The 18,732-nt window shown below is 40.0% G+C and overlaps 1 protein-coding gene across 1 annotated transcript in view; it reads right to left on the minus strand.

Annotated features, from left to right (window-relative positions):
* LOC150089170 (uncharacterized) overlaps window positions 1–18,732 on the minus strand; it is a 437,035-nt gene that overhangs the window by 336,451 nt on the left and 81,852 nt on the right. The window contains exon 2 of the mRNA XM_090389629.1: window positions 6,726–6,827. Within this exon, the coding sequence (XP_090245755.1) occupies window positions 6,726–6,827 (102 nt within the window). The remainder of the gene's footprint in view (window positions 1–6,725; window positions 6,828–18,732) is intronic.

Genomic DNA, 18,732 nt, shown 5'->3' on the forward strand with positions numbered 1-18,732 from the left:
CAAAAGGCCGTCTAAAACCAGGATCCATAAGAGTGAACCCAGGATTGAGCCATGTGGGCATCCTCTGAATACTTCTCTTGTTACTGAAGAATATGGTGCTTTGATTGTCTCGAACCTATTCGACAGGTAAGATTTGATGATTTGATACAGATTTGATGGTAGGTTGGCTTCCGGAGTCAGGCCAGGACGCTTGGCAACCATAAAGTGTCAAATGCCCGGCAAAGTCTATTGCTATGACCAGGAAGTATTTCTGATGTGAAGTAGTTGCAGCATCAGTAATGTTTTCCAGGACATCCAGGGTTGAGCATCCCTTCCTAAATCCATATTGTTGGTGTGACAGGAGGCCGGCTGCAATGTAGTAGATTTCTATTCGTTTTTTAATAGTTGCTGAAAGAGCTTGCTGATTGATAAGAGTTCTATGGGTCTGTACGACCCCGGAAGGTCCAGTTGTTTGTTGGGACTTTTGGGGATGAGGCACAAGTTTTCAGTTTTCCAGGCCTTTGGGAACAGGCTTTCTTTGAGGCAGTGGTCGTATAGTTTAAGAAGAATCTCTGGAATGGTTTCGACGGCTTTCTTGACAATCTCTGGGTCCAAAAGATTAGAGCCAGGAAACTTCTTATTTCTAATCCTCATGGCAGCTGTTTCCAGTTCAAGTTTGGCGAAAGGTTCTTCTGTTGCATTCGTGCAGTAGGTTTCATTGTCCGCACAGAGGGTTATCTGCTCTGAGGTAGTTGGGGGCAAGATGGTCTTGGAACATGGTATCCATGATGTTAATAATTGTTTCCTGCCAGGTTCGGGTGTAAGTACCCTGCCGTGTCCTCGTTGTTGGTATGGCCTCATCCCTGGGGAGTTTGTTTGTGGTTACTCTGACACCCCAGGGATTCTCATTCCCAGTGGTAGAAACAAGGTGTACCCAACTGCGCATCATACGCTGGCATATGGTTGCAGTGTACAGGTTCCATGCGTCCCGGAAGTTCTATCTTAGTGCCTCCACTTCCGCTGCCGGCGGGAGCGCCTTGTCCGCTGGAAGAGTTTCCTTCTCCTGTGCATCTCCTGCCTAAGCCTATGTAGCTCTGGAGACCACCAGGGTACTGCCACTGGGGTTGGGTTTTTCTTTTTAATAGAGGTGTTGGCGGCTTCAGTGATTGAGACCAGCGACCATCATCTGGTACTGATCTGGGCTGAGTCCAATTATGTTCAGAGATTGGGCTGCTGTGGTCAGTGTGGCTTGGAAGAGTGGCCAATCCGCCATCTCTATGGCATATCTTGGCTGTGCCTGCCTCACTGCTTGGTGTCGGCTAAGGGAGCGTTGGAGCTCAAACGTGATGGCCCTGTAGTCCGACGTGGTCCAGCATTCTTGGACGGTCGACGATGTTAGGTGGCCAGCGAGGGATCTGGTAGCCAAAGAGACATCGATTGTGCCCCCCCCCCATCGAACTAGAGAATGCTGCCAGGTCGTTTGGTCGGTTGAGGACTGTGTACGGACTATTCGCTAAGTAATCTTCAAGTTGTTTCCCGTTCTGTACTCCACATCTATCCGAGGTCTCGCTGTTACCCCCCCCCCCCGGAAACTCGGGTTTTTCGACTAGCAAAACTGGCAAATTGTAGAACACACGCAATTTGCAGACATAATATTTAGGCATGGTAGATAAATTAATATTCGGTTGGCCTTAATATGAAAATTTATTATTATTTTTTTTTTTTACTCTTACAGATATATAGCAAAATATTGACATAAAAACAATGAAAGGGCAAAATAAAGAAAGGTGAGGCTCACAGGTTGAAATGTAAGAAATAGGAAATACAAGGGATTGATATAGAATCATAAGTTATTAGCATTAGTATTAATAGTGGCCAATTGATGCGGAAGAAAGCAAGATTATACAGCATTAAAAAAAAAAGAAGCGAAAAATGAATAAATACATTTTCCGTTTATACTCCGAGACGATCACCGGTCAAAGGAGTTTACAAGATAGAGAATATTAGAAATAGAACCGACTATATCAGTCACGTAGACTTAAACCATGGTCACTCGAAGAACGTTTACCTACGCACTCTCTACTCCTCACTCGGCTGTACTTCCTATATCACCTATCAACCCCCTTCTAACAGTTTGGTTAGTTCTTCCTTGAATTTATTCAAACTACCCACTTCTACATACCAGATGGGAATTTGTTCCGACAGTTGACCACCCTCTGGCTGAAAACAAATTGATACACAACTTACAATCTTACTTACAAACTTAAAATCTACAACCCCTTTCAGCAGTTTGAATTTTAGGGGAAAGGCGCCTCCGGTGGTGTTGTAGTAGCATACCTTGGGCCTGATTTATGTGTTAACCACCCTGAGAACCTTCGTAGCATCTTCAGAAACTTAGACATTAAGCCTGATATGCCCTCTCCATTATCATTAATAAATATAGAAAACAACAATGGGCACTCCACTGAACCCTGGTGGGCGCCGCTAATAACATTAGTCCAAGAAGAGAAGTGCCCATTGATAACCACTCTTTGTGTTCTCCATTCAACTAAACCTTTATGCATAAGCAGTCACTTTCCCTTAAGGCCACACTGCTCCAATTTTTATAGCATATTTGATGTGCATCAGTATCGAAAACTTTTATGAAATCCCAGCATATGACAAAATTATTTTTTTATCCATTTGCTTTGTTACAGTGTCATAGTATCCACTCAGATTTGTTAAACCTTAATCCCGTTTACTCTCAGTTATTGCAAAATCATTTATCTCCCTGTTAGAGAATGATAAACTTCTGGCCTCTACTTCCTTTCCCACAATATTTTTCATGGGTGAATGTAGATGCAAATGCAAAGAAAACCAGGGTACATGATGGGGATTCCTCTTCTTGAACGGTGTACTATCATCACAAGCTTGAAGGATTGAATCCTGAACAAACTTGGCCAGCTTCGCAGCAGCAGCTATCGTCTCCAGTTCAATAGGATCAAAGAAGATAGTGTGAACTTGAGTGAAGCCTCAAACGAATTCCACCGGGCCAATTTTGTTTGATATCTAGCCAAGTCCTTATCATCACGCCTGATCCGAATAATTTTATCACAAAAGGAGAAAGTGATAGCATTGTGGTCACTGGTAGATCAACCAGAATGGACAGTACATTCTGGTTGTTATACCAGTGACATCAATATACGATGCCTCAGTATACGAGGAGCCACGTGAAGTAACACACGTAGGGCTGTGTTCATATGAATTTAAAATCTGCAGACGATATGATAAAATCAAATCTTCTAATAATTCACCTTTGTCATCTGTCCGAGGACTGTACCAATAAACCGTGTTAGCCTTTGCATCCATTTTTACCCCGCAAAGTCTGGATGGCCATTTCAAGATAGTCTATGAAGGGTTGTATCGAATACTGGTATTGAGAACACTGGCAGTACAATGATATTACGTAAAGCTGTCCAAAAGAACCTTCAATCGAAGCGCAGGCATCATGTCCAGTGCACAATTTGGCAATTCAGGTAACAACAAAAGAAGGATTGACAATAGCCACCGCAGACCAAATCCACTTTCTGGTGTTTTCGCCAGTTCCAACGATAACTGGATCATAAGAAACCATTCTAAATCTCAGGGGTAGGCCTTTGATGACACCTTTGTAGGAATGAGGCTTGTAGTGCAAGAACCTGAATGTCATTATCCAGAACGATGGAAATCAGGTCATCGAAGACTGAAATCTACCGCATACAGTTCAGTTGAAAGAATTTAATGGTAGAAAATTTATTGGTACCAGTAGTGTTTGGAGAAACAGGTGTACTATTCATAGGCCGTTTTGCTCTTATTACTTCTAGCGCTTTGAGGTACTCTTGACACCTCGGGTCTCGATACGATTTCGCTTTCCTGTTTTACAACTGGGACATTCAGGCGGCTTCTCTTTATTGGGACAATCGTTGAGGGTAACCACAGTATCCACAGGTTTCCTGCTCTTGAGTACAGCCAGGAGCTGAATGACCCTAGCCTAGGCGCTTAAAGCACCTAGGCACGATGGTATAATCTTTGACGGCATGGGACGTCCAACCCAGATAGATTCTATGTGAGGAGAGAAGAAATCTACTGGTTTGTCCATAGACCTCAAGAATCCAGTTGATGTTAGACTTAATAGGTTTTGGGCTGGTGGAGAATCTTGGTCAAATCATTTGTTTAACCTCATCAAAAGAAAGGCCCATATCCTTAAGATTTTTAAAGTACAGGTCATCAGTAACGTTTTAAATTTTGGTATCCTTATGAATATCATAAATGACTACTGTAGGCCCAAGTTCCCTTGGGGTCTCGGTTCTCAAACCACTCTCCTGCAGTTTGGTGCAGTTTTTGATCTTTTCCAAATCACCAGAGGATGCAGCTTCAATGAGAATGCCTGTGGCATGTATCTTCCTCATCGTATTGATCCTGACGTCTTTAATTTCTGGGGAAAGTTTGGATCTCACCTCTTGCCTAACCTCTTCACTAGTTGTGAACGAGCTTCCTTCAGAGGCCTTTATCAGAATAACGTGCTGTTCCCTCAATGGTTTCGCGGATCTGGATTTCTTAGCCATACCAGCTGGGGTGTACAGGCCCGTGGCCTGAGCATAGCTTAAAGTAGGCGGGGGAGACAAAAGCGCTTGATCAGCAGTACCTGTGTGTTTTATCATTTTATTCAATTGATGTTCTCTTTCTTCCAAATTTCCCTTCAGTCTCTCATTATCGAGAATCACCTTCATCGTAAGTTGTTCCATAGCGGACCAAATATCTTGTATATGCGCTATGGTATTTTTAGTTAGTCTACCGCCTTCATTGAGAATTTCTGTAAGAGCAGCATGTAACGAAAACACTTGATCAGGGAAAGATCGAAAATGCGAGGCCAAAGACATGGCATCATCAGGTTTTTTGGCTTCAACAGGTTTATTAACCAAAGATGCAACAGCAGAATCGGAAGTAATTTCAAGACTAGGTCCACTAAATGGGAGATTCTTCGAATCAGTTTTAGTAAGTTCTATTCTGGGCTCAGGTAAAACTGTAACAGAAGCACCAACAGTAGAACCATCAAATACCTGAGATCGCGTTAGAAGAGGTGAGATACTATCCACCAGCTCATCCATCCTCTTGTGTCGAATCCATATCGAGTCAGAAGATGAAAAGTTTCAAAAGAAAAACACAGTAAATGATCAAAATACCAGTATACAGTTCCTGAAGGTAAAATCAAGGTCCTATAGTTTAACACTAAAATCACAATGAAGTAAATCAATGGAAGGAACAGCTCTGAGGTTCCTGGATGAATTTTCAAAATAAGGTGAACCAAAGTTTATGGCAAAAAACCAGTCATTCACTTGGGTAACAGTTCCACAAAGAGAGATAACAAGTATAGTAAACAGTTCCAAACACAGTTACAACAGTGATTTCCATTGATTTTTCATGTGAACATATTTAAAAAATACGGAGGGTTTGAGGTCATTTATCTCAGCTTTTTATTTAATTTGCAAAATTAAGTAAATTTCTCTCTGTCTGCATGCAAATTATGGTCACCGTCCGTCCAATATTGCACAATATATGGCGTTTCGAACATACACAGGATGACAGCCGAAACAAGCCCAAAATTGCACTTGAATGGCAATTTTGGAAATTGAAGTTGAACTTTATTTTGTGACCCAAATACATAGTTTTAAAACGCAAAAAAGGGTATAGGGGCCCTAACCAGCCCCATAAAGTAAATGTACATAGATTATTTGGATAAAAAACATATTTATGTATTTATAAAAAAAAAAAAAAACAAATACCAATATTGTGGTACAGAGTATATATAAAAACATTCTTTTGCATACCAGTGAAAATGGCGACCTTTAGGAAGTAATATCCGCCGTTGCACACAATGTTGTAACCATGGCAACCTCAATAAACACTATATACAAGAGCATCTAATAATTTGAAACCAAGGTACATTTATTTCACATATATCAATCGCCCAATAGCAATATTCCAGTTATAACGTCGCACAGCAAGATGGCGGCGCTCACTACAACTCTCCCGCCTAAATTTTCCTCCAAAGAGCCTGATTGGCTCTGATGTTTGGAGAAGACAATACGGCGGCCATAGTATCAAATAAGTTGCAGTGTTAGAGCATGAGCCTAAGATTTTAATTTTTGAACACCCAAGTGTACAAAAATCTATATTTAGGATCTGTTCTATCCAAATCTGGGGAGAAGAGACAACAAAATCAAATAGGTGTCTGGCAGTAAAGGAATAACATAAGCCATTATACAGAAGCCATCAAACCAATACGTAAAACAACAACGTCAACGTTAATTTTAGAAAATCACTTTTACTCAACAACCCCTCCACTGTCAGACCTAAAAAGGTATCCACACACTCACCAACACTTTATAAATCTGGGACACACATTATTTACTTGGGGGTATGCCTAGGAGCACAATAATAAACAAGATATCCGGGAGCTAACTATAATTCCTTGCACCATATAAATTGGGGAAAAAATAGATCATAGTGCATGTTAACAGGGGGATATTCAGGGATATTCTTGTGTTGTTGTGGCGGATCTCAGGGTTTCCCCCATAAGCCGCTATTGTACTTCTTGTGTTGGAGCTTATGCCAAAACCGGCCATTTGTATGTAGTGTGTTGGACGTGTAAGTGTTATGATGTGTTCTGTTGTTAGTGCATGTTAACATTTATAAATTGAGAACAGAATAACTAAAGTCCACAGTACCTTAGCTGTAGCATTGATGTTAACACCCATGTCTAGCATCTTATCCGCTAGTAGAATCCTGTTGTCTTTAATTGCAAACATCACGGGAGTGAAACCAGTGGCCTGAAAACAAGGAAAATGGTAGTGAACACTTCTCAGTAAAACAAATATTGTTTCCAGCAAAACAAAGATACAGTATTTTCAAGGAAAATATATGTTCTTAATTGTTACAATACCTTTCATCTGGCCAAACACAAGTGAAGAGTTCAGTGAATTCTGTGCTTAACTTTTGGAGTGCTAGTTCGAGTCCAGAAAGCAGGCAAATTTGTTCAATTATTATAGCGTATGGTAAAGTGTGAATGAGCTGGTTACACAACTACTAACATTTAATAGCTTTTCTCTTCTTCCATTTAGCCCATAACTCTATTTTTGGAGCCACTAAAAATAATCTGAATTAATATCATATCCTCTAAACACACTAGTATCTCGGCATTGTTTTGCTAATTTTTGCTGTACTATTACATAGTCTATTATTGATTGTGTACCTCTTGCCGACCATGTATATTTATGTATACCACGTTTTCTAAAAAAATTAAATATATAATAATAATAATAATAATAAAATTCTTTATTCATAGAAATGTAGGACACGATTCTCGCTACAGGCAACCAGAGGGATCTTACAATTAACTGTATACATTACATTCAGTACATAAAAAACTACGTGAGTGCACAGCAAATACATAAAATACGTAGACAGTGCAATATACACAGCTACTATTGGATTAAATAGATTTTATAGTTATTATAATAGATTATACAGAGCTTATATTGCATTATATAAATAAATTTTTCATTTATTGCAACTACAGCAAGCACATCACAGCACTAGGCTAGAGGCATAAATTCAGTACAAAGGAGACAACTAGATATATATAAAAAATACAGCATATTCTATATATACATTAACAATGAATATGAATTATAATGATCAAAAATATAAATTGTAGAACATCATCACATTTGGCTCTCGGATGTAGGTACTGGGTTGCAGGCTGGCAGCTGTTTGTATTTCTCATAATTTGTTTGGAAATGAGACTCCTGTAGGCTTCTGAGTTGAGCAACCTCTTACAATCAAAGTTGTGCTAATTTATGAGGTGAAGGAATGCATTGGGGAACATCCTGTCCATTTGTTTTAGTCTGGAGAGTTTGTATTTGAATTGTTGTTGGTTTCTTGAGTTTTCTCTGTTGGTGGGAGCAATTATGTTGGCAAGGTTTGGTGAATTGGTTGCAGAAGTAATTAACTTTGCAAGAAGCATGACTCCAGACTCATTGATCAGCTGTAGCAGAGGCTTTGTTTTTAAGTTTTTATAAAGCTGTTGTGTTGCCTGGATATTGTACGGGAAAAACGAACTTTATTGTTCAGCCATCAAAGAACCCAATACTCTAGGGCAAGGAATTTTTTTACGGTAACTTGAGGAGAGCCAGACCAGATTTCGGAGGCATAAGACAGAATGGGAAAAATGCATCTCTGAACATGGTTTATGACTGTTTTTCTATCTTGAATCGCCGCTGTTTCTTGCTTGATCAGCCATTTTGATTTTTGAATTTTTTTAGCAACATATACATAGTGAGAATTAAATGAAAGATTTTTGTCAAAAATAACTCCTAGGTCTTTGTGAGCATATACGTTGGGAATTGAAACATTTGCAATTTTAATTTCTATGTGGTTTGGTTGTTTCTGTAAGGAATAAGTTATTTGAGCAGATTTGTTTGTATTTATAGTCAGATTGAGATTCTTCAGATACTTGATGATTCCGCACATCTGTAAATTCGCATCATGACTAACCTTGGAAATGTCATCACAGGATTTGGTAATAATAAACAACTTTAAATCATCAGCATAAGCCAGCAGATTTGGATTTTCTTGTAGAAGTGGTTGTAGGGATGCTGAAAATATAACACTGGAGAGAACACCTCCTTGAGGAATGCCTGTTGTGGTTGTGACGAGAATATTATCAGTATTAGTGGGGAAGATGAGATTTCTATGATTTAGGCTGTATTAGATAGGATATAACCATTGTGTCAATGAGGAAATGATTTTTAAGTATTTCAATGGCTTTCTTGTGATCAGTGTTGTCGAAAGCACCTTTGATGTCTAAGTAAAATACATCGCATTGTGCTTTATCCTGAAACGTAGTTTGGATGCGCACAATGGTGTCAGCTAGGCTTGTTGTTGTTGTGGAGCGCCCTGTGTAGGACCAAAATGCACGTTGACAGGTGCATTAGCGAAGATCGCATCCTGAAGATATGGCAGCAGGATCTTATCAATAATTTTTAGCGATTATTGACGATACAGCAATTGGACGGTAGTTTATATTGTTATTACTACTAGCCTGTTTTGGAATCAGGATAATTCTAAAAGTCTTCCATAGTCTTGGAAGGAATGGCTGGGAGATGCAACTGGAAATAATATGAACTAAAGAATCAATGATGAATTCACTGGACATTTTAATAATAAAACTAGGGATGCCGTCAGGGCTTTCACTACTATCAATTTGTAATTGGTTAATAATTTTCTCAACTGTATTCTTGTTTACAAGTTGGTTGATTAGCAGGGCTTGATTAGGAAGCATTTCATGTTGCACGCTATTTGCGTGTTTATAAGAATTGAATTCTTTAAATCTGTTTTGCATATCTTCCTTGCAGATGTCAAAATTGCATATTTCCATATTGAATTTTATCCATTCCAAAGTCTGGTCATGCTGCGAGGTAGCTCTTGTTTTTACAGAAAGTGCTCTTTTATTATGCTTGAACCTGAACGTTAAATAATTTTTGTACGCCTGAATTTTTTTGAGCTGAAACAATGCTCTGCTCTTTTTATATTTTATGTATGTTGATGATTTGATGAAGTGCCGTACTTCTTCCACTGCCTGTGGCATTTTTGTTTCCTTTTAAAGTATGGTTTTAGATGAGATTTGAACCACGGTTTGGATTGAAAAGAGAGTCTTACAAGTTTGGATGCCGACTCTGTTTTTAATTGATTTAACCATTTTATTAGTAGAAACGTGGTGTCCTGTATAGGTATATTTTTAAGAGAATCCTATGGATAGTATTTTAAGAGCTGCAAAAACTTTCTTTCTGAAGGAATTTAATTGATGATATTCTTTTAGTGATTTCTAGAGGAGGGCGAGGATTCCCACAGCAAATTGCTGCTTGCAGTTCAATACTTTTGTGGTCAGATCTAAATGTAATGTTGCTGCTACGTTTTTCTTGAAGTTGAAGATTAGAGTAAACTAGATCAAGCGCTTGATTACCTCTTGTAGCAGGGACGTTGATATTTTTAGCTCCTAGAACTAATAAGGAGTCGGACAGCAACTTCATTTGTAAATTATATTTGGGCAGGGGGGGATTAGATTAAAGTCGCCCATTATAATTATGTTAGATTGAGACTTATGAACAGTGATGATCCAGGTTATTACTTCGTTAATAATATCATCAGTAGGTCCAGGCGGAATATAAATATTATATATTTGAAGTAGTGAATCTTTAACTTGGATCAGAAGAGAAATTCCTTCAAAGTTGTAGGAACAGGAGTTGTAAGGGTTAATAACTTTAATGTTGGATTTTAAAATAATTGCTGACCCTCCACCTCTTCGATTAATCCTAGATGTCATGTATGGAGTGTAGTTGAGATTTTTCGGCAGTAGAAAAACATCCTGAAGAGGCTCCTGCATCCATGTTTCAACTAAACAAATTATACCATGAGTTTTTTCAACCAAAAGTGCTATAAGCGTAGACAGTTTATTTTTTACGCTTCTGAAGAAGCGTAAAATGCTGTGATTAACATAGGTGTTAGAAGTATGTTCGCAGGTATTAGGAGGAAGGCTAAAGGACTATGATGCGAACCCGGACTGGTATTCTCTAGCTGCGCAGACAGCTCAACAGATTGAGAGTAAGATGTTAACTTCTCACTGGAGTTGTTGACAGAACCTAGAACAGTTCCATAAAATGGCATGACGAGTAGACCATTCAGCCAGATATCAGGATTTAGATACTTTTGAAGGTCACAATCCTTTAGCTCAGTTCTGAAGGATGCGTAATTCGGATGTTTGGTTTTTATCTTGAAAGCACTACCCGGAATTTCCAGCTCCAATAGTAGCTGATCCATCTACTGAGAGGTAGTATTGGGATCTAGTCTGCTAACAAAAATATTATTACTTCTAAACAGAGCAGAACAGAACAGAACACTGGACGGTTTCTGAGGACTCTACCAGGGAATTTCCAGCCTACGATTTCCCAGATATTAACGAATTCGAGAGCAGCGGGCAGAGATTAAGTGCCATTGTGAGCTTCCTCGCATATGGCAGGTGCTGGGTAGGGGTGTACCTGAGATTTATGCAGAGCTGTGATTTTGATGTTGGGTAGGTGAGCCCAATTGTTGGCCCACTTTAGGAACCAGAAATCCAGACCCCCAGAGCGTCTTCAGACTTGACATAGGAGCAGCCGACCAAACTTCAATACCAAAGCTGATGACAGAACTAAAATAGTAGAGGAGAATTTTTCTGACTGTTTCCTTGTTGTGTGCTGTACAGAGATCAAGTTTCATACCCCAGAAAGCCCGTAATGCTCTTGAACTCAGTTGCTGGATTTGTTCCTTATACGTTAGGTTTTCGCTCATTACCACTCCTAAGAATTTTACGGAATGAGTGGCGACGAGAACATGCTCCGCAATAGAGGGCTGCAGAGAAACTGCTGGATTAAGGTCTGCTTGTGCTCTAGGTGAGAAGATGATATATTTGGATTTTCCAGGGTTTATTTTAAGCCCAAAATAGGTAGCGTATTCACAGAAAGAGGACAGATATTTGTTCAGGATGACAGACTTCGATAATTCCTCTGCCTGGTCTGATGAGGTGTTAGCCGGGCTTGAGAGGTAACATACAATATTGTCGGCGTAGGGCATAAACGCAGGTATTTCATTCATTAGTGGAGTAAATATCACTGAAGAAAGCAGTGCCGACAACGATCCTCCTTGGGGTATACCGACTTCCACCTTTTTTGTGATGCAGTTATTCCCTTGCTGGAAGGTAAGGCACCCCTTGGTTATCAGATTCCAGAGGAGCTTCGAGACGTTACCCGTGAAACCGTAATAGTTCTCCAGGAGGCACATAAGTGGCTTAACTTGCACTGAGTCAAAGGCTGCTTTCAGATCCAGAAAAACAGCATGCATAATATAGCTTTGCTCCCAGGCTTGAAGGGTTTTCAAATTCAGCACCTGCATGCATGTTATCAGCGATCTTTGTGAGAGCGCGTAATGTGTATGCTCAGGTCTCTGAGAAAGGATCTGATTGGCAACTACTTTAAACAAGCACTTCTCCAGGCATTTGAGAAAAGGGGAGGAGATTGAAATAGGCCTATAGTCACAGTAGAGGTCGGATTCTGCACCTTTGGAATTGGGAGACGCAACTGGAAACAATCTCTATAATGACTCTATAATTTAGCTAAGCGTTTGGGACGACTCCCTGTTTTAAAATTCTGTTAAACAACTTCGTTAGCTCATCGCTGATGAAGTAGGAGGCAACTTTAAGGCAAAAGGTGGGAATAGAGTCAATTCCAGTTGATTTCTTATTGGACAGGGCGTTAATGGCCTTGATTAGCTCCTCTTCGCCAATCGTCACGTTAGTGAGTGGGCACTTTTCCAGGGGGAGTCCACATCTGCACTTTATTATTATTATATTAGGGTTACCTGTAAATGATTACATTAACCCGTATTCGTGTCTGTAAATTGCGTGTTTTGCCTGTTTTGCTGGACGAAAAAACCCCAGTTTCTGGGAGGGGGGAAACCTTGCTATCTACGTCTGAGACCGACTAACTCCGCCTTGGAGTGAAAAAAGCCTAGTAAAGTTCCTCGCGTAATCGACGGGATTCGAACCCGGGCCTTTTCCACCCGTCGTGTGGAGGACGGTGATGATACCACTGTGCTGTCTGTTTTGATGAACCGGGTTACATGATCGCGCCATTCGGCCAGGACTAACGATTTTGCTGACCGGATGTGATTGGCCAGGATCGCTGGCTACACGCTATCTATTTCTCCATGAACGAGTTGATAGTCTGCTTCTTGGATTTCTGGAAACTTTATCTGGCTATTGAGTACGATGAGTATGATCTTTCTGTAGGTGGTCTCTTGAATTGGGCATGTAGCGTTGATTTTCTTTAACCTGGTGCATAAGGATTCTGGAGCACCACGGCTTCAAGTGTGGGCAGATTACGCAAACTCTTGACATGGTCACTCTAGCAATGAAAGGAAACCATTTCTGAAACCAAAACGCAGCTTCCTCTATATCGATTTCATTGATATGGCGTCCCTAGGCTACATTGACCGATGGCGCCCTCCTCCCGCCTATGCGAATATTTTCAATTTTCAGAATGATTAATTTTACATTTTATTTACTTACAAAAAGTAAATTATACACAATATAATTATGTAAATTAATAATTATAAATCATTATGTAAATTAATAATTATAAATCATTATGTAAATTATAATTATAAATTATTATTATTATGTAAAATATATGCCAGACAAGCTGTACTTGCTACCTGGTAGTCTAAAACGCTGATGGAACTGATATTCGGGTGACACTCAAGTCAAGTGGACCCAATTTCGGCGAAGTCCGGACGGTCTGTGACAGCCAAATCCTCTGCTCGCACCTTCACGATGGTGGGACTGTTAGTAATCCTGGGTGTAACCTCCATGCACAAGTACATGGTGGGTGACCACCCAGGTGTGAACCAACGTAAGCAGGGGTCGAATTGTGGCGCCCTCATCACATGGAGGAACGCCGCCTCTCTATGTTACCAGGCAGTACTAGGTGGTAGATGACTCTCATCAACCGGTGCAATACCACTACTTTGCTTATTGGAGCCTTGAAGTGGTGGAACCCATGTTTAGTCTGTAGAGCTCAGTTCCGATCAACCCTTCCCTATCTCTTCCATCATGCAGTATGATTGATGACTTTTGAGGTTATGATGAACATCGTGGCGAGATCCAATATTCCTTACATTTCGAGGGAACAGCTCTAAAACGGTGTTCGCAGGCCGGCCGCTAGTACACCGGACCGAACCTATTGGTATCTCTCTAGGAGGCTTCCGGATCAGCTAATGTATAATCTTGCTACCTCTACTCTGCCAGATAGTGACTGGAGGGAGTCCGAGTAGTGTGTATGCGGGGAGCATTGTCGAGACCACGTTATGTCAAGGATCTGGGTATATCCTTACCATGTGTACGCCATATCCAAAAATTTCATTACTTCATACAGCATGTCCCACCCACTTTTTCTTACTATTGAATACACCATGAATTGTCAGACTAATAGAGCAAGCTTATCTGCGAAAAGATCTAAACCTTCCAAGCACTTCCTAATTCATTTCACAAATATACGTGGTCTCAATTCTAATCTCAACGATGTCCATTTCCACTTGCAGTCTGCCAAACCCCATGTACTTTTTCTGACAGAATCTCAGTTATCGCTTGATTCAACTACTGCTCATCTCAGATGCCCAAATTATTCGCTGTATGATTCCTTTCGCCTCAAAGGTGGTACTTGTGCATATGTCCGTTCTGATATTCCCTGTCAGAGACTTGGCAATTTGGAATCTCCTCTCTTTGATCTTCTTTGGCTTAAAATCTCTCTGCCTCATTGTGTCAAATTCATGTGTTGTCTCTACCGTTCTCCCAACTCCACTAATCACTTGGAGCTCTTTGACTTCCTCTCGTTGCAACTTGACTTTCTCCAGTCCAACTTTCCTGACAGTGAGGTAATTTTCCTTGGTGATTTTAATGTTCACAACTCCAGCTGGCTTCCGTTTTCTAGTCACACCGACCCAGCTGGTCGAGATGTTGAGGCTTTTGCAATTACTAATGACCTAGCACAGATTGTTCATTTACCTACAAGAATACTGGACAATCCTAATCATACAGCCAATACGCTTGATCTTTTTCTCACAAACAACCCTTCTAAGTACACGGTCGAAGTGAGAGGTCCTTTTGGCACTTCAGATCACAACTTGGTGATTGTCTCTTCTCCAATGGAACCTTTATCTCATGGCTATTCCCAACTTCGTGTTGTTTGGCATTACAAGAATGCAAAATGGGATGACCTGCGAGACTTCTTTTCTTCTTTTCCTTGGTCGGATTACTGTTTCAAAACTTCTGATGTCAACGTTTGCTCAGATCGTGTCAGTAAAATTATTCTTGCAGGAATGGAATCCTTTATCCCACGCTGCACTTTAAAATCTCGTCCTTTATCTAAACCTTGGTTTTCCAATAAATATGCTAAGGCTGTTCAAGAGAAGAATGTTGCATATCGTATTTGGCTTGTTTCGAATTCTTCAGTTTCATTTTCTGCCTACACCAAAGCTCGCAACAGTTGTAAAGCAGTTATTAATCAGTCCAAACTAGAGTTTGAACAGGCTAAGAGTAGAAAACTTGCTTATTGCCCTAATGGTAGCCGAGCATTCTGGTCTCTTGCCAAAGCTATTAGTCGCAACTTTTGCCTATCTCTGCTCCCACCTCTGTCCAAACCAGATGGTTCTGTTGTCACTTCAGCCAAATCTAAAGCTGACCTGCTAGCATCCCATTTTTATTCCAACTCATGCATTTATGATCTTGGTAATCATCTCCCACCATTCCGAACACACTCCATTCAATGCCTCCTGTTATCTTTCATCAAAAGGATGTCAGGAGGATTTTGACGAATCTTGATGCTAAGAAAACTCCTAGGGTCCAGATGATAATTCTCCACTTGTTCTCAAAACCTGTGTTCCTGAACTTACTCATATTCTATGCCGCCTTTTTTCACTTTCTTATTCCAAAGGATGGTTTTTCCTTCTGCTTGGAAATTTGCTCATATCCAGCCAGTTCCTAAAAAGGGTGACAAATCTCTCCCATCCAATTATAGTCCCATTGAAATTACTTCTACTCTTTCTAAAGTAATGGGGAAATCAATTAACCGCCAACTCTTAAACTACCTAGAAATCTTCCGTCTGATCAACGATCGCCAGTATGGATTCCGTCAGTGTGACCCACTGGTGATATTCTGGCTTATGTTACCCATTTATGGACTAATTCAATGGAGAGATTCGGTGAAACACAAGTAGTTGCTCTTGACATCTCAAAGGCTTTCGATCGTGTTTGGCATAAAGGTCTTCTAAACAAGCTTCCATCTTATGGTTTGCCAACTGTTTTTAGTAATTGGTTATCCAGTTTTCTCTCTGATCGTTCAATGAGGGTGACGGTAGATGGCTGTCTGCCTTCTAACTTCTCCACTAATGCCGGTGTCCCCCAAGGTTCAGTTCTTTCCCCTACTCTTTTCCTCTTGTATATTAATGACCTTCTTCCATTGACTGAAAATCCTATCCATAGTTTTGCCGATGATAGCACATTGCATTCCACTTTCCATTTTCAGAAACCTTGTCCTGCTCAGTCAGCTTCAACCTCTCGAAAATCTGCTACCAATTCCTTAAATTCCGATCTTCAGGTAATTCTCCAGTGGGGCAAAGAAAACTTAGTTGATTTCAACCCTTCTTAAACTCAGTCTTGTCTTATATCTCGCAAAAAGGATTCTTCTGCTCCTATGCTTATCTTTAGTGACACTCCGATTTCTAGGCAAAATGATATATCTCTTTTGAGGATTACCCTGACTTCTAATCTCTCTTGGCACAAGCACATTAAAAATATTGCTTCGTCTGCATCTAAACAACTTGGTTTTCTCTTTCTCTCTCGGCGTTACTTTTCTTCCAAACATTTTTTTACTCTGTATAAATCGCAAATCCGCCCTGACATGGAATATTGTTCCCACATCTGGGGTTGTGCCCCCAAAACCTCCCTCAGGCTTCTTGATTCCATTCAGAAGAGGGCAGTTAGGTTAATTAATGATTCATCTCTAACAGAGTCTCTCCACTCGCTTTCTCATAGACGTACTGTTTCTTCTGCATGCCTCTTCTACAGATACTTCCATGGGCACTGTTATTCTGAATTGGCTTCTATAATTCCCGCTCTCTCTCTTTCAAAACAGTCCGAACACGTGCCGCCACCAGCCAACATACATTTACGGTCCAACTTCAAACTCACAGAACCAACTGTTAATCTTCCTCGTTTATTCATTCAACTGCCGTTTTCTGGAACAACCTTCCTCCATACGTATTTCCTGAAAACTACAGTCTACAGAAGTTCAAGTCCAATGTCAACAAATATCTTCTTTCGTCTTCTCAACCTCGAACCCAAGCACGGTACTAAGTACTATAGGTTCTAACACCTCTCGTGTTTGGGGTTTACATTAAAAAAAAAAAAAAAAAATGTAAAATAGTAATTATAAATTATTATGTAAATCAGTAAATTATCAATTTAATATTGTTTATTTTTAACATGTTAACACATGAAATACGCAAAATATTTCTTGGAACAACCTTCCAAGAAACATTTTGGGCTTTGTTTGTTTTTGTTTTGTTTTCTTCACCCAGAAACAAACAGGGCTTTGTTTCTGGGTGAAGGGAGAAGGCGTTGGCTCCCCCCCCCCCATAAACCTTGGTTTTCCCTAGGCCTGTGCTTACTCGGGCTTACCTGAAAGACGCCCCTGGCTGTGGGCAAACTATTTAATACGAAATGTAACTTTCTCATATTGTGGAGAAACTTCACCACTAGTTGCTTTAGTATTACATTGACACCCCTTATTATTAATAAGTATATTTAGTAATGTGTATGTGTATTGCTACTTATTTCAAATTTAAGCCTTTACCCAGAAAGCGAAGTCATTAAATTAGTAACCTTTCATTTAAAAAAAATCGTTTTGAAAAGATAATAATGAGAATTTTCAATTGAAAATTTTAATTATTATCTATTGAAAACTAATACTATTTAGTAAAATATTATTTAGTAAATAATATTTGATTAATATAATCTCAACGAAGTCCGAATTTTAACAATTTTTCCTGGTTCAGTTGGTTGTTGTTTTAGGTTTTAGTTTCAGGAGCTCAGCGACTAAGGCCATATTGCTCCGTGGTTTTATTATCTGTAAATTGCGTTCGTTCTGAGGTCGATTTTCTGTTTTCTGGAAGAAAAACCCGTGTTTCCGGGAAGAATAACCATGCCACCCTCGCTTGAGACTGCTAATTCAGACATGTTCTGAAACAGGCTTATTAAAATTCCTCACATCATCGACGCGATTCGAACCCAGGTCTTATCCACCCGGTGTGGGGATGCCGGCGATCCTACCAACTGTGGTACTCACGAGGATGATTCAGTTGGCTTCACGGGTTGAACCAACCTGTGGCATTTGAACAAAGGCCAACCAAATTAAGGAAGCCATGCTGGAGTTGTACGCCGTCTCTTCACAATCAAATATTGGTTTGGACTACAGTTTTATCTCAAAAATCGCTTCTCGGCCTTTTGGCTGAGATCAAAGTGTAATAGTCTTATCTCAAAAATTAAAGCAGAAGGAAGCTGCCTATGAGCAGTGCTAAAGGTTCCAAAGCCTGATTGTTCCTTGGATAAGAATGGATTCGTAATGAATTATGCATAGGAAATGCTTCCTTTTGCGCGCTTTAGATGAAACTTCTTTCTTGTTCAGAATGTTTATCTTATGTATATAAGGGCTAATAAAAAAAAATTATAATTCTTCATGAAAAACCGTGTACGGCTTGATATTTTCAGCTGAGCTGCGTAATTTAAGATTAAACCAAGCTGCATCGCATAGCAACTGCATAGTTGACTCGAGCGCACGGTGCGAACTTGGCGGTCTGTCAAGTGTATGCCTTTGAGTTTCGCTTATGTAACATTAGACGTGATACGTGAGGAACAGTATTCCGCTCTCAAATTTTATTTCTGTCTCAAGAAAACATCAGCTGAAGCATATGAAATGTTAAAAGAGGTTTATAGTGAATCTACGCTTCCATATAGCACAGTTCGCAAGTGGTTTCGAATCACAAAAATTGGCGATCCACTGCTGCCATCACAGAAACCATAAGCAC

This window comes from Mastigoproctus giganteus, chromosome 2 (genome assembly GCF_048544385.1).
Source record: "Mastigoproctus giganteus isolate SK-2022 chromosome 2, ASM4854438v1, whole genome shotgun sequence".
NCBI lineage: Eukaryota > Metazoa > Arthropoda > Arachnida > Uropygi > Thelyphonidae > Mastigoproctus > Mastigoproctus giganteus.